The 18,260-nt window shown below is 35.2% G+C and overlaps 1 protein-coding gene across 1 annotated transcript; it reads left to right on the plus strand.

The window, feature by feature from the left end:
• Positions 1–5,290: 5,290 nt before the first annotated feature.
• Positions 5,291–16,003, plus strand: LOC117415481 (transcription factor LBX1-like). Its single transcript, XM_034025919.3, has 3 exons — positions 5,291–5,386; positions 13,431–13,808; positions 14,589–16,003. Exons 2-3 carry the CDS (start codon positions 13,484–13,486, stop codon positions 15,053–15,055), a joined length of 792 nt encoding a protein of 263 aa, XP_033881810.1. The 5' UTR covers positions 5,291–5,386; positions 13,431–13,483; the 3' UTR covers positions 15,056–16,003.
• Positions 16,004–18,260: the final 2,257 nt, after the last annotated feature.

The raw sequence follows: 18,260 nt of genomic DNA on the forward strand, positions 1-18,260 counted from the left end.
CAAACATCGTACAAACCTTCCTGAGGAAAACAAACACGAACCACTGCCTCAAACATCGTACAAACCTTCCTGAGGAAAATAAACACGAACCACTGCCTCAAACATCGTACAAACCTTCCTGAGGAAAACAAACACGAACCACTGCCTCAAACACCGTACAAACCTTCCTGAGGAAAATAAACACGAACCACTGCCTCAAACACCGTACAAACCTTCCTGAGGAAAATAAACACGAACCACTGCCTCAAACATCGTACAAACCTTCCTGAGGAAAATAAACATGAACCACTGCCTCAAACACCGTACAAACCTTCCTGAGGAAAATAAACATGAACCACTGCCTCAAACACCGTACAAACCTTCCTGAGGAAAACAAACACGAACCACTGCCTCAAACATCGTACAAACCTTCCTGAGGAAAATAAACATGAACCACTGCCTCAAACATCGTACAAACCTTCCTGAGGAAAATAAACACGAACCACTGCCTCAAACATCATACAAACCTTCCTGAGGAAAACAAACACGAACCACTGCCTCAAACACCGTACAAACCTTCCTGAGGAAAACAAACATGAACCACTGCCTCAAACATCATACAAACCTTCCTGAGGAAAATAAACACGAACCACTGCCTCAAACATCATACAAACCTTCCTGAGGAAAATAAACACGAACCACTGCCTCAAACATCATACAAACCTTCCTGAGGAAAACAAACACGAACCACTGCCTCAAACATCATACAAACCTTCCTGAGGAAAACAAACACGAACCACTGCCTCAAACACCGTACAAACCTTCCTGAGGAAAATAAACACGAACCACTGCCTCAAACATCATACAAACCTTCCTGAGGAAAACAAACACGAACCACTGCCTCAAACACCGTACAAACCTTCCTGAGGAAAACAAACATGAACCACTGCCTCAAACACCGTACAAACCTTCCTGAGGAAAACAAACACGAATCACTGCCTCAAACACCGTACAAACCTTCCTGAGGAAAACAAACACGAACCACTGCCTCAAACATCGTACAAACCTTCCTGAGGAAAACAAACACGAACCACTGCCTCAAACATCGTACAAACCTTCCTGAGGAAAATAAACATGAACCACTGCCTCAAACATTGTAACTCCTGAGGCTGCTGTTGATCGGTTGCATGCAGTTCTAACTGTGTTATTGGACTGGGATTTCTTCAGCACAATGATGATGAGGAAGTCAACAGACATCCGCCATTGATAATGTAATAAGACAAAACTTTTGCTGGCAGACAGCTATCAATAGCTAATTTCTACGTGATTGTCATTATTATTACTTACACGTGATAATAATGTCAATCATCTGCCAAAAGCTAAAGGTCTGTTGACAGCTAGCTGTACAAGTTTAGGGATGGCAGATGCCACTCAATATTTCCATGTCTAATGGCGGGCATCTGTCAGGCAGTCATCCTGGGAACATGTTCTCTCTTTAAATACAGTTCAACTCAAGCTTTTTGTAAAGGAAACTCTACTCACTATATGCAGTATACATCACAAGCTCCATATTTATTTTGTTGCTAAGTAATCAATCTGTAGTAACACTGAAACCTTTGTTAATATAAAAATATGCCCCAAAATTAACTGTCTGCAACAAGAGATGTTTTGCACCATTACTAGCTTCAATTAATTTAGAAAACTAGTTCACATACATACAGCCAGCCAGCCAACCACAGCACTGGAGCAAATGCATAACAAATCCATTGTGAATGTTGCTGGTACAACATTATTGTTACATTTAAGTATTGCTAACATGCATGTATGTTAACTTGCATAGCATGTACTTAACTAATTTTCTAATCAAACCTGATGTATGACCTACGTAATTTGCAGAGGACATAAACATAGTTCTACTTTATATAAGGAAACCAGTAAAAAATGGGGTGTGGAAGGTCATTCTCCATGCATTAAGAAGAATTTCTTATCTTGTAATATTTTACTGACACAGTTTAAAAAACTGAAATGCCCACACAAATGTCCAGCTTCTAAAATAGCTAAAAAAATAACATTAAAACAAAATAACTTGTTTAAACATCCACTGGATCCATAAATAAAATCAGCGCAAGGGAAGTGCTCCTCTCATTATCTGAGTTTGTGCTTTGGATTTCAGTCCCAGTAGATAATATGACTCCCTGGTCTTAAACACAGTTTAGCAATGCCTGGGTAAGCAGCTCTCCAGACAGTGCAGGGAATCTTATAGCTAATGAAACACAAGCAGGAACTATTTGAAATGAGTGTTTTCCAGTATTTGAATGAAGCTGAAATCAGTTTAGTTGAAAGAAAAGGTGGGGCGATTAAAAAAAAAAAAAAAAGTTGATGTGGACTGTACATAAGCACTGTTGAAAAATTGGTGTTCATTATTGAACCACAAGGTCTTTGATTGCGCACAAATAACAAATAACTTATATTCAATACATTAAATACACCCAGACATGTTTCCCTGCCAGTCAGTATTAAATGAGTGCACAAGTTTCCCTTTTAAAGCCCTGCAGTTTTGCCTTTCTGCTAGCTCACCGAATACCAGGCATTTCCCTCCTATAGCCTGGCAAAGCAGAGTCTGGCTAGCAAGCGTGATGTTTCTCTTAACAGGCAAAAGGTCAGAAATGAAGATATGGCTTCAGGGCGCTTGTGAATTCAGGATTCTCATATCTGCCTTGTGTATCAAGTTGTCCTTTGAAGTGTGTTCCATGCTGCTTCATTTATGGATGTATATGTTTTTCCTTGATCATATGCAGATATATATAGTTATGATCAAGGTATATGGTTTAAGTTTTAACAGCTAGTTCTGATGCATTTTCTAGCATAACAAGTCCATATTTAAAGATATTTACTAATTCAATTATATCAGAATTACTGATACAGACAAATACATTGCACTTTTTTTTAATTACATTACATAAATAAATTACTTAAGTTAATAGAAAAAGCCAAAGCGTTCTATTCAGTAGGCTATTTTATAATATTAAGTGGTGTAGGTTCATACGTTTGAAAAGAAAAAAACAACACATTGAATAGGGATGCACAGGTTGGCTTACTGGCAAACTTTATTTATATGCTGCAACTGACACAGAATGGGCAGTGCTGAAACAATGAGTATTATGTTGATTTGTAAAACTCTCAGACATAAAAAAAACCCCAAAAAACTTTAATATCTAATTAACCAAGTTATGTTGTAGTCATCAGACACAGGTTATAGACTATTTGTTTTATTCACTTCTCCATATCCGGTAATATAAATATCAATCTGAAATATTTTACATACTATTTAAGTTTTAATATGGCGAAATACATTAATTCAGCAACTATGCTAACCATAATTAATATTTTAAAATGTTATTGAAAAATACATTGATGTTTGATATTAAACGTCCAACTAATCGAGTCAGAGCAACTTTTTCAAACTCTAAATAGTAGTTTTGTAACGATTCTCCATATTCCCCAATTATCATAACATAACAGTATTATAATACTATAGTATAATTTAAAACACGTGCGCCACTGTATTCAATATAAATCAAGAAAACAACATTAAAATGTTCGGTAAGTGAGGTTAAAACAAACCTTTTAAACATTGTTTCCAATTGGTTAAACCCCTTGTTAATGGTATAATAGTAACTACAGTTCTATAGATACAGTACGTGCAAATCTTGACGACAATACGTAAGTCTCTATTATGGAATGTTAACCGTGCACTGACTAATAATGAAATGCAGTAAGCATGCCAAACACAATATTAAAGACAAAGGACACACCAGAACGTAATTGAGATAAAAAAACAAGAGCGAGATCATATTTATATGTCATATTTTGTGTCTTGACTAGGCCTACCACAATAGTTATTAGATTCATTAAATGTGTTGACACTTTTTAATTTATTCTCATTTTCTGGATACATTTTATTGGAAAATATTACATATTAATTATTGATTCAACAAAGGGAGCCCTTTGAACATCCGCAAAAAAATAATAATAATTGAAACAACATTTCTGAAAAAAAGGCTACTCCTTTCAAATGGTTTGGAAGAGTAATCTTTTTATAACATATATTAAGCGCTAAGAATGAAAGCATCACCAGTTCACTATCCTTAAACTACATCAATATTATATGGCAATAACGCTCAATGACATTATCTTAACGCTAAAATATTAAAAACTGCAGTTACTTGACTGAAATGCGTTTTCTGCTGCGCCAGGTTTATTAGATTCTAAACGATTGGAAAGTCATTGTGCTGGCCTCCCAAAAATGAAAGTCACTGATTTCAAAACAAAAATGTAAACTCTCATTGACTTAAATGCGTTGCATATGACATAAAACGCGAACTGAATTATTAATGTCTGCTGACTTGCAAAGCAAAATAAATAATAATAACAAAAAGTGCTCACTCGTGTTAAAGTTGGTTTGTATTTACATATATATATAACTGTCAATTAACATCACACTACACTGAGACCCGAATCAATGTACCTGCGCTAAATAGAATGTGCTAAGAAATACGCAGAGAAACACGTATAAAACGGATTACTTTTATAGGGCTTTGTTATAGAACCGAATAACAGAATAAGGTGTCGGTCATTCATAATCATATAGGGCCACATTAAAGCATTTACTGCAGTCTTTAATTAACTCCTTTTTTAAAAAGAGGTAAAACTCCTAATAATTGAAACTAAAACCAAACAACTGAGTTATATAACTTTTTCAAGTTCTCTTCGGCACTCTCAATGTGTTTTGTATCTAATTTTTGTAACATTAACGCGGGTTTTCCCCTTTAAAAAAATAGGAATTATTTTAAGAAAGGAGGAAACGCTATGGCTCATAATACTTCCAAGTGTATAAAAGTTACGATTCTCCAATAACTTGATTATTTATGGGCTTATTCTTATTTATTTCCCATCAAAATAAATAGAAATCAACAAGTCGTATTGGTGTCATGTCTGAAAATACCTGAACCAAGAAACACAGGGAATGTATTTTGAATGGTCTTGGAAATCACACATGCGTAATCATTAGTCATATGACTATAGGTTTAAGTGACATAACACACCATTTTCTACCTAATTTATGCTGTATGCAATGTCGTATACTCTTATGAATGTACGCGTTTGGAACGGCACGGTAAACGCGACACTGTGTTACGAGAGTCATTTAAGAAGTCTTCTTTATTATTTAACTAAATAATTATTACATAACACATGCGACACATTTAAAAAGCAAAATATAATGAGCCTAATTATTAAGGGGAATTGTGGGTTGTGTTAGGAGACACACCGGACAGGAAAATCAGTAAAGGCATATGCCGAAACTGCAACTAAAAGAAAACATTACACCAGCAGAGCTAGCTTACAGGTAAGGCCTACTGCAAGATGTAGGCTACACATTAATAAGGACATGTTATTATTTAAAATTAATAGCCGTGTAACGTTTAATTCAAAGAGGATTTAAAAGACTGAAAATTGCAAAAAAATAAATGCTGCCAGAGGGCTATAACATGGGATCAAACAGCGGAGGCCGCCTCACCACACTCTCAGCAGAAGATGATCACTCTTGATTGATTTACATTTTCAGTTTTATTTATAGCGCCTATATAATTGACATAGTATTCGTTCCCCAGTACTTGGATGAAATAAGCCCACATTCGAGCTCAATCCATAAAAGCCAAACTGTGGCGTGCCTTAACATCCTGAAGCAGCACAGAATACGCTAATTGTCAATTGTGCCTTGTGCGTTATTAACAAGTCTGTATAGCGTATCTGTGAAAAGTTTACGTTAGAAACAGCTGCTACCTAAATACATTAATTAATGAATTAAAAGTCTGAGATTTGTTTTTTTCTTTACGAATTTCTTTGTACCACCTTTTGCAATATTATACAAAGAACCATTCGAACAAATAAAACGAATAGGGGTTGCAATACAGAGTGTGAAATTACTGTCAGCCTTTTAAAATGTAGCTCAGCTGACGCAAACAACGTTTCGGTGTACATAGTGTTTGTCAAGGGAAAGTACACACACACACACACACACACACACACAGTAACTTTGCACCAGCATTAAGTACACATCTTTTTTGTTAAACCCGATATTTTGAGCCATATTCGTTGCATTTACAGCCATGCTCTAAAACACACACTTGACAATATTTAGTTTTGAAATCATAACTTATTTTTTAACGTATATAGAATATACGTTTTCAAATTTAAAATAGGTGGAGCCAGTTGAGGCTACACATTTCAGGTGGCTGTGTCCCTATGCAGTGTACAGCTTCTTAAACTTTGTGTTTATTCTCTTATTCATTTCTGAACTAAACCTTATTAAAGGTGCCCAAGATCTTTTAGTGACATATTCCCTTAGTTGAGAGGTTGTGCAGCAACAGGTTTGCTATCATAATGGAATGCATGGAGTTGCACTGCTTTCGTACAAGTTACAGTTTAATTTGGATGGAAGATTCCTAAAACAAAATCCTGAGACAACATTATAAATGAATACATCATCAAATTTGAGTAGCTTTGTAAATTTTGTAAAGGAGATTTATATTAGGCTTATCATTTCTTTCTTCAGATTTCCACATTCACACTGTAAAACCAAAGAACATGTGACATGTTTAATATCTAAATGGCATGTGTGTGTAGTAAAACAGAAACGTTCTATTCCTAAACAGCAGTGTTTATACGTAATTAGGTGTAACACTGGTGTTTAGTCGTTTGGAACTATAAATAATTGTTAAATGTTATGTGTTTAATCTGTGCCGTGTTTGCTAAATTTAATGTTCAGATTTTAAACACCAGCCCTGTTATGAACGCGTACACATGTTTAAAACGTGTTACAAATTATGAACACGTCCAAGAGTTTACAAAATAAACACCACAAGGTGTTTAAATGCTAAACACATTTAGAATTATAAACGCAGTGACGTGTTTGAAAAGAGTTACAAATAAGTGTTTAACACACGGTCTTACAGTGCAGAACACATTTTAATAAAGTTTGAATAAAGTGTGTGTGTGTGTACCTTCCCATGACAAACACTATGTACACCGAAACGTTGGGAAGTTGTCCCATTTAAGGAACAAAACAAACAAAAAAAAACTTAAACAAATGGGAAACAAATAAGCGCAAATAATGTGTATTTATGGGGGTCAACATCTGCATAAATTAACCGAAATGTTTTTTTCAGTACCAAAAGCTATACCATAAAGACGATTTGCTCCCGTTACAAAAGGATATTTTTACACGACAAAAACCGTGGGGAAGAAAAAGATCTAACATACATCCGTGAAATCAGATATTCCACCATTTGCTTTATGTATAAATTCAAAAATAAAACTGTCTGGTCAGTCTTTTAAGGTATGAAACAATGATATTACATTGTGGCACCACACAAGTTCTAGACACGGTAATTCTATAACAGGAAATGCTCATTTAAACTGTCGAGTCTACACTTTCTCAATGACCTAATAAATCTGGAAAGTCACTTGTAATCCCCCCCATACAGTTACCTGTCCCGTTGTGAGAGTTTGGAAAGCCACGTTTACCATTTTAAGTATTCTCTTTCTTTTTAAAGTTTTAATTTATAATGAAGGTCAATACTTTATATGTGATAGCAATTAGTACTTGTATGAAGACTATATCCCACACTTTAGCAACCCGGTGACTATATGTATAATGCAATTATAATATAAGTTGAATATAATCATTATTGATACTGGATTTGTATGATGTTTTTTTTTTTAAAGTAGAATTTTTGTAACACTGGCTATATATATGTTCAATACTGTAAAAGCGTATAAAGTTGGACTATAGTTTAAAACCCCTATCATGAGTTGTATGGTAGCAAAACGTTAAAAACAGCGTCCCTTCGGCTTGCAGTTTGCTTGCCATGAGCTTTGGCATTTTAACATGTTGGCCTAAAATGTATAATGGGCAGTACAAGCCCGTGGAAACAAGCACATCAATCGTAAGCAATTGACGTACAATAGGCTACAGGAATAAACGTTCTTAAAATGGAAACTCAAACGATGCACGATAACATGCCAGACTAATGTCGAGTTCATACAGGATTTTGTCTGCTGTCTGTAATCATTTTATGTTCTGAAATTGCTACACAAAGTCGCGCCTAAAATACAAAACATATGTAGGCTGATAATATATAATCTGACAAGATCGCAGACTCCGCAGAATCACGACGTCCATCTGACCAATGAGTGAAGTGGACAGCTGGATACGAGCACACAGGGCCCTATTCTCATTTGCTTTATGCGCTATTTAGAGGGTGCGTAAACTCCTCTTTAGCGCGTAAAATGAGAATAGGGCCCTGTGTGCAGTCACTTCCCATTGATAGGATATTACCATGGTAAACTATGTACAGATTAAAGAGGAAAAAGGAAACCCCACACCAAAGTAGACGAGGTGCAAGTTCCCAAGGCTGAAGGCATAAATCAGCCTCGAGAAAGAGAGAACCGCACACTCCACTGCGCTCCAAAATATCTCGAACGCTAACGTGTTGGTCGTTTCACATTAATTTTCAAAGACTTAACGGGTCTCTCAATATTCACTATCACTGTGTATAATCTGCAGGGAAACAAGAGCCATCCAGACGGTTTATGAAAGTGTGTATGCAGACAATCACCTTCTCAGGGTGTAACATACCACTTAGTGTTCTATCTTCATCCACATATCTGTTGTGTAGTGTATATGTATTTCTCTTGATTGTGTGTTTTATGCTATGGTAACATATTGTTTTAAAAAAAAAAAAAGCAACTTTCATTATTTATGTACAGGGGTTGGAAATCGTTCCCATAACAGTATCAACAGAGAGTTGGCCACATACGCCGTAATATTATTCTTCTGTCTTACCCATTTTAACTGAAAGCGACATTCAACATAGATGATAAATTACAGGATTTCAGGGAGAGTGTTTCTACAACGTATTACTCATTAAATAAGTCCATTTACACAGAAGAGGATGATTCGTATCTGATTTGTGTCCTATTACAAGTGTATTTACTTGTATGTCTTGTGAATTTAGTCTAACACGCGCGTCTTTTCTGCTCCATCCTACCTTTGTACTAGCTTGTCCAAGCAAGGCATACTTGGTTAACCTTGACAGATAACGTGGTGACTGGTTTTTATATCCACAGTGTATCATGTCCATATCTTGAAAGCATTTACTCAGATATTTAATTAACACCTGCTGATTTTAACAAACAAGAAGCACATAATTGTGTAATATAGATCAATGTGGTCAATTCAATTGGTATATGTGTCTAAAAACCACTGTTGTTTAAAATATTAGAAGTTAAGAGAACTTTGTGAAAACCGACATCTCTATCAGTGTGTGCCAGGCTCTCAAGTATATGCTGGTGTTTAACCCATTAAGTACCAAATATTTGTTGTTGTTGTTGTTGGAAAAATCAGACCACGAGCTGTATCTATGTAATTTGATACATTCTAAATCAATATTTCTTCACAGAAAAAAAAGACCTCGTGTTGGCTACAAACTGCTGCGTGATTCTTTGTAGAGTTAGACGTGCCCGTAATCAACCAGTGAAATCTCACGCCGGCTATGACGACGCTCCTTGAAAACGAAGCTTTATCATCACCGTGGGATTCTAAAACACCAATGAATTGAACTTTTTTAGGCTTCAGTTTCTTATTTTATATTGAGGCGTCATAAAAGCACCGGAAGGGCAATGTCTGCAGAATTAACAGTTACATTTAGTGTTAACTTTTGCTCATGATTCGGGACTGATTGCAACTACTCCTGTTAACCAACAACAATCGTGAACATATTCATGAACATCCCACTTTATTTCAAAGTAACTAATTGAATCTTTATGAGCAGGGCCGTATATCACAGGCATCGAAAATGCCAGTCCATGCCAGACGACATATTCACTGTTCGCCCTCCTCCATCTGTGTGCAACTTTTCGGCTCAGTAAATCTTGTGGAGATTTATTTTCATGCTGTGCAGTTTTTATGTTATTTTGTTATCAATTGGATTTAATTACAAGCTGTTAGGAGAATACATTAAATGTGATTAAGGGTGGCACTCCCCCGGTATGTCGGAACACAGCCTATAATCAGAGCCTACAAATAATAATAATAAAAAAACGAATTGGTAGCAAAAACAACTACTGTCGAGCACGATGGCGCCCCTAGTGGCAGAAAAGTCGATTTAAAATGGATCTGATTCTGATTAAAAATATTTGTTCTCACAATAAAGGAGCTATGCTCTGAATACGGTGCTATACCATCCACCATCTCGAGAATATCGCGCGTGGGTATATGGATGATGATGATGCTTTGCAACTTACAACTCTGCAGAGACACGCTTTCGATATCTATCTATCTATCTATCTATCTATCATATATATATATATATATATATATATATATATATATATATATATATATATATATATATATATATATATATATATATATATATATATATATATATTACACTCATGTAGTGCTGTACAGAACTTACACCCACCGAGTTAATGTCCCTCAATCCAAACAATAGCAAGTCTGAAATAAATACATACATAAACAAATATATAACTAACATGTCTGTATAGAGAAACAAATAATATATTTCATTGTTGTATTTGACATACATCCGCGCTCAATCCTCTCTGTGCAATACGCGTGGGAAATAACTTCACCCCCAAATCCATTCGTCAAATCTCGAAATGAAAAAGTGTACAGGCCCGCAGTATCAAATCTGCAATTATTCATACGAAAATATGGTTCTGGTGACCAAAAGTGTTAACGGTCTTGTCCATGCTTTAGGGAAAGATACTTCTAAATGCAAAAAAAACACCAAACTATTTTAGAAAGACGAAAATAACAAGTTGCTTTGGAAAAACTCCATGACTAACCTAGGACTATGGATAGTGATTCGTGATGCAGTACAGTTTAAATAATGATAAGTCATATGCCCACTTTAGTTCAGACACAGATAGACACGCTAGGGTTTATTTTGCAGTAAAACATTAGGACAGGGAATGGGCATTGTGTTATCTAAATTTCTTTGGTCAACATTAGGAAAAAGCAAGGTGCCACCAGTGTATGACCTGTATGGACAACAATACAAATTAATTTGTATTTTAAATAAAATGCAGCACATGTATCACGTTCTTACAAATGCAAGATCTTGTAATAACAATACTATTTTTTTGTAATGCGGGTATGTTTATCCTCAATGTAAAGTTCCCATTCATGTCATAATGACCCCTTTAAAGTCAGCCGGGGAAACTGCAAAACAAAAGCAGATATATGCTTGTTTAAAAGTATCATTCGTTATATCGTCATTCATTTTTGTGGTAATTCGTCGAATGTAGATTGTTATTAATATTAAGCTAATAATCGGTTAGTTTAATATAAATTACTTTGAAGCATAATCATTTGCAATTTCTGAATGTACCTATCTAACAAATTGTATCACAGTAGGAAACAAAACACACACACACGCAGAAATAAGGGATGTCGCAGCTGTATATAATGTCAAATCATATGCACTTGCCAGTATTATCCTTTTCATACAATAAACGTTTTACTGTATACAAATTACCAACGGAAGGCTATATGGACACATATTTGATGAAAAACAACCACTCCTTAACATTGTGTAACCTATACTACACAAGCTGAAGATACAGGAAGAAAACTAATTCCCAAATAGCCAACACATTAAACGACAACTCCCTTCCATAATAATATTAATAAAAAAATGAAATCAAAGTTGTATGATCCTAATAGCCTATTCATTTTAAACCTCATGTTGTGTGTGAGTGTGTGTGTGTGTGTGTGTGTGTGTGTGTGTGTGTGTGTGTGTGTGTGTGTGGTGTGTGTGTGTGTGTGTGTGTGTGTGTGTGTTTACACACTGCAAAGGAGAGTTAAAAGAGCAACATAGACTGTATGTTTTGGTTAATGAATAGAGAGATCCACCACATTATTTAACATAGTTAAAGGACAGGCCCCCTCTCATTCCTCACGTTTATCAAAATATAAGAAACCACATGCAGTCCTAATAACAAATATATTGGGCCATACCTTTAAACATGTTTTTTTTTTTTTTTAGTATTCATTATGCTATCAAGCCACTAAAGAGAAGCATAGGAGCATGTGGAGATTTTAAAGGAGATGAAATATCTCCCCAGTGCTGTGAGGTGGCCCTTTGCACTTGAATTATAGCTTAGAGGATTTAGCAGAGCTGAAGGGGACTATGCCTTTCGCTTTCTTCTCCCTGTCCAGGGGTATTAGTAGTGATATATATTTCCTGGGTTGTACATTGCCTTTATAAAACATATAATCTGAACCACCGGCGAAGGATTTTTATAGGAGAAAAGGGGCACTAAATAATGGTTAAGTAACGTTAAAAGAAATTCGTTGATAAATACATGTTCGGCCTTTCTTTATTAATGTATCGTCACATGAGAACGATCAACCTAAATAAATGCATATACTGGCAAAACAAAACGATCGAATTGATTAAGGATTCGATTTTTGTATATATATATATATATTACTCTGCTATAGAAAAACTTCATTTTAATGCAAGTTTGTAAACAAAAATATAAGTATTTCATTAAGATTAGATGGCAAGAAAAACAAACAGAATACGGTAGCCATTGTATAATAAAATACACAGACGCAACAATATGACAACACAATTATAAATTAAAATGACCTTAATTCAATATATTGTCACTTACCTCAAAATATTGATCAGCCGGCACGAAACAGATAATATTAAAAAAAGACTGAAAGAATAAAAACAGCGACATTTTTAAAAAAAATCTCATAAAAGACGTGCCATTTTTCTTTCACTATATTGCCAAGATACAATAAAGCCTGGATGTAATGTAATTTAAAAATATATATGGCCAAACAAATAATGTGCAAGAAAATGACAAGAGCATAAAGCATTATAATTCAACTGGGCTCCTCCTACAAGCTATGCCTTCTAATTAATGGCGCGCCCAACTTGCAAAAGCATGCATTGGACAGAAAGAGAGTGAAAGCGTGAAAGAGAGAGGGTGAAAGAGTGAAAGAGAGAGGGTGAAACTGCCACTGAAGATAATTGATTACCTCCCAATCAACAATTACTTGTTAGCAATAGTCAATTGCCCCTACTCTTTTGGCTTCACCATAGTCAGAGAAACAGCATTGTCCCTTGGACTGTCAGGGCTGAGAAGAACACATTCTTTTTAAGAGGCACCGTGGAAGAAGAAAAAAAGTGGGACGTAGGAGTCAAAAACCTCTACAACCGGGGACTGCAAAAAAAGAAAAAAAAGAAAAAGAAAAAGGTGTCTTTATTACTTGTAGACCCCTGCTACTCCTTTAAGAAGGCAGTGTTGAAATTTGAATTATATAACTTTTCTCTTATCAGATCCCTTTTCAAGACATTTGGGGGGGAAAAGGGGATAGAACATAAAGTGAAGAATGACTTCCAAAGAAGATGCGAAGGGTCCTTCAGTGGAAGAAAGAAGGCGAAGCCCCCTGGATCATCTACCACCCCCGGCAAACTCGAACAAACCACTCACCCCGTTCAGTATCGAAGACATCCTGAATAAGCCATCAGTAAGGAGAAGTTACACGATCTGCGGGACCGCTCACCTACTCTCCGCCGCCGAGAAACACGCTCCTACTGGGCTTCCCCTGTCCGGCCGAGGACTGCTCACCCACACCTCCCCGCTCTGCGCCCTGGAAGAGCTCGCCAGCAAAACATTTAAAGGACTGGAAGTCAGTGTTCTCCAGGCAGCCGAAGGTATGCCACTCATTTTTGTTACTCATTTTTATTGTTTACAGCAGTGCTAAATACTAAAGAACATAAAACACAGAACCTATTGTTTACACATTTAAAAAAAATAGTCTATACGCAATAAATTAAAATCAATATATACCCAATTGTTTTACTTGCACCTTTCAATAATAAAAAGACCCTGAAATGTATTTCTGATGTTTGTTTGTTTGTTTTTTGCGCATAGAAGAGCATTAGATTTATTATAATAATAAAACGGTATGTCCTCAATTGAAATCACTTGTGTGGAATACCAGTGATTAATATAAAGTCCTCGGAGTAATTAAAATACAGCATGTACATTCATTACGCGGTTTGAAATTATTCAGGAAATGTACAAGAACTGGTATATGACGCATATTACAATGTATACAACAGTCCCTACAAAAAACAAAAACAAAAAAAACATGAAAAGCATGGTTACCAAATACAAAATAGCCATTCCTTGATGATTAGAAAGTACATTTGTTGATGAACAGAGAACTGTTTAGTGTTTTATTTTCTCTCATAATGATTAAATACTAATTGCATTTATAAAAATAAATAAATAAATACAAAAATTCTAATGGCTTACAATTGTGATGATGCAAATGCAAATGTTGTGTGTGTGTATATATATATATATATATATATATATATATATATATATATATATATATATATATATATATATTCGCCGAAATAGAATGTATGCAACAATAAATAAAATAATGTGATCTAATTTTTTTAAATTCTGCTACTTTACAGGAAGAGACGGTTTGACGATTTTTGGCCAGAGGAACACTCCCAAAAAGAGGAGAAAGTCCCGAACAGCATTCACCAACCACCAGATCTATGAACTGGAGAAAAGATTTCTGTACCAGAAGTATCTGTCCCCGGCTGACCGAGACCAAATCGCCCAGCAACTTGGTTTAACGAATGCCCAAGTAATCACGTGGTTTCAAAACCGCAGAGCCAAACTCAAGCGGGATTTGGAAGAGATGAAAGCGGATGTGGAATCCGCCAAATCGGGTGCTCCAGACGGGAAAAGTGTCACACTAGACTTTGAGCCGAATCCCGGGGCCATAGGCACATCCAGATCTCAATCTCCACTGCTGTCACCGGAGACTCCCAGCAAACTGCAAATGTCACCATCATCACCATTTACAGACCACGCCACGAGCCAAGAATGTTCAGAAGACGAGGAAGACGTGGAAATTGACGTTGATGACTGATTTTTGTTTCTCTTTTATTATATTACTCTAAAACCTTTTATATAAAAATCATTCAAAGCAAGCATGGACTATGTACTATATGCTGCACTGTTATATATGCTATAGTTATAGTAACTTTATATAAATATAACCAAGGCAGTTTTTTCAATTAAAGCAATAATCAGCATACAGAGACAATGACACAGTACTAACGACTGCCAAATCAGGTAGATTTCGTTTTTATGGAATGGTGCAATTATGTATGGCTTCTATATATTTTAAAATAAAAAATAAACACCCACCCACACATTATTATTATTATTATTATTATTATTATTATTATTATTATTATTATTATTATTATTATTATTAATTATTCTTTTTTTGTTTTTTACAATTTGTTTGCTCGGTTTAGCCTTACATGGAGTTATTCATCGTTTCAGAAAATACTGTAAAGCTTTCAGTGAGGCTGAATTCAATTTCGCAGATTGCATGGTACAGGTGTGCATGAACTACTTTACTCCTTTCTTTTTACATTATTATGCGTATTCTTGCAAGTTTATACAGTTTTTATACTGTATATATTTACTTTTCTTAGGGCGAGTAGATTTGTTCAAAATCTGCCTCCATTATTAAACATTTTCTTTGTCTGCTCTTTACTGTTATATTATGCCTACTAAACCAAGCTACCTTACCTATTTTTGTATGGTACAAGGTGGTAAAACTACTAAGTATTTTATACTCCAATTTATAGAATATTGCATGCCACACAACCTTAAAAAGACCCTATCAAATACCATTGAAGAAAAAATAAATAAATACAGACTTTCTTTTAATGAAAAATATGTACAGTAAACCCAGAAAGAAAACGTTTAGATTGTGGAATAAAAGGCCTGTTATTTAAGTTAATCATGTCATTAACAGTGTCGATTTATTTACTTTATTTTAGGATTGTACAGACTGCTCTGTTTGAATACAATAAAGTAATTAACATAACAGACTTTCCAGGATATTTTGTATGGTGCCTTAAAGTGCCTTTCATTTAGGACACTAAAAAACAGACTGTGTTTTGTCTTGGAATGTGTGTGTAATATATATATATATATATATATATATATATATATATATATATATATATATATATATATATATATATATATATATATATAGGCCTATTGGTTTTATAGACAACACAAATGTATCAGGTGCTGCGTTTGAAATACAAATGGAAATATGATGGTTAAGATCATATATGTTTGATGTCCATTTTGCTGAAAGATACACACATTTAAAAAATGGTCATATATCCAGTGCTGTTGAGATTTACACAGCAAGATTAAAAACACAACCAGAGCAGGGGGGGCGGCGTGGTCTGTTTAAAAGCGAAGTTAGCAGAGTAAATATATGAAGCAAAAACCGTCTCCCATTAGTCTTCTATTGTTTCCCCGTAAAAATATACAAACCAGCGTTTTTATACCAGCATTCTTTCCGCTTTCTTTTTCTTAAAGCGTAACTTGCCTCCTTGACCCTGCAACGTGTGTTTTCCTTTTCTGTTTAAAATTTATGTGAGAAACACAAATCTGGTTTGGAGAATAAAAAAAAAAAAAAAGATGCCAGAAAAAAACAGGGAGTTTTGGGCCAGTTTCTCCGAGGCTATATAACCCTTCTTTGAGAAAGGATGGGGCTGTAATTTTTAGCGTAAAGCATGAAAACGGGGGACAAATGAGCAGTCTTCCCCGATGTGACAAGCGACAATGGGGCTTGCACCGACTCCCGCAGCTCTCAATACGGAGACAAGTGTGTCCCACTGCACAAAAAGGACACAAACGTTTGGAGGCCATATGGTTTGTGAATTTTCTTCACAATTTCCAGACAATTTGATGGATTGGGTTAACCCTCCTTTTAAACTGTTTAACTCCGTTTTACAAAAGCAATAATGAATACATAGCCCTCCTCTTCACGAGGGCATCTGTGCACATTAATGTCGACTCTTTTCTTTTCCTTTTTTTAAACTTGGCATTTTGAACAAGTCTATGAATTACAATGAAACTCTCTTTTTTTTTGTAAAGCACTTGTCTTTCTCCTTTTTTGGGTGGAAATAATGTTTGACTTTTGTCCAGAGATTTTTAAAAAGCGCTACATCTTGTGATTGAAGAACCTTCATGCTAAGCGGGGGAGTCGTAAAATGTTGAGATGGTGACATTTATGCGAGGGTCTGGTTAAGGTTTCTTTCCTTTTGTTTGTTTTCTTTTTTGCTTTTCTCTTTATTTCTTTTGTCTTTCTGGGGTTTAATGAGGCTGAAAACATGATGATTCAAGAACGAAAGAAAAGAATAAAGAGAGAAAGCACTAAAGAAAGAAAGGATTTCTGTACTAAATAGAGTGGATTGGAGTTAATTTAGCCTTCACTCTTTCAATTCTAAAATAAATTCAGACCAAACAAGGGCACAGCAGCGCACGTGGCTGTTTAATTCAGATATTGGCAACGGTCACTATAGTTGGTTTAGTTCATTTTATGTAAACAAAAATATCTAGGTACATCTCGAAATGCTTAACAAATAGGTCTAATTAAAAAATACTAAAAAAAAAAAAAAAAAAAAACCTGCGGATATTTTACAGAATTGTAAAACAGATATTAATATAGGCCTATGCAATTGTTACACCACCATAAACAGAGCGTACTGTATAGGCTAAACTGTACAACCGAATGTATAATAATTTAACCCAATCTTAAGCAACATATTTTAAACACATTTCACTCTTTTTTTTGTATTGTATTGCTTGAGAATATTTAGACTCACCAAAATAATCTTTACAATGTACAGTTAATAAACGTTTTTAAAATCTGTTACACGGTGTTTGAGTTAGGCTCAATTGGGCCTGTGCTTTACCACATATTTCCACGTAAGTAGGCCAGTTCCAGTAAATCCTATAGTTTCAGATACACACTTAATTCATGTCGCGCATACCTGACTGAGGCGACGCTGGTTTTAAGGCCAAGCTTATTCTAAACGCGAGGCATCAACTTAAAGCCGTGTAAACCTTTCGTGAGGATGCATACGCGTAATGGAAATTTAACGAGATTCCGAGATGCTTGGGGAGAAAAAAAAAAAAAAAAAAAATCATTTTGAGCATAGTGCCTACGCTTCAATTGGCCTTTGACATGAAAACACGGTTTATTCTACTTGACTGCTAAGTTATTTTTAATTATATGAATGAAATTAAAC

The sequence above is a fragment of the Acipenser ruthenus genome, chromosome 7 (genome assembly GCF_902713425.1).
Source record: "Acipenser ruthenus chromosome 7, fAciRut3.2 maternal haplotype, whole genome shotgun sequence".
In the NCBI taxonomy this organism is placed as follows: Eukaryota; Metazoa; Chordata; class Actinopteri; order Acipenseriformes; family Acipenseridae; genus Acipenser; species Acipenser ruthenus.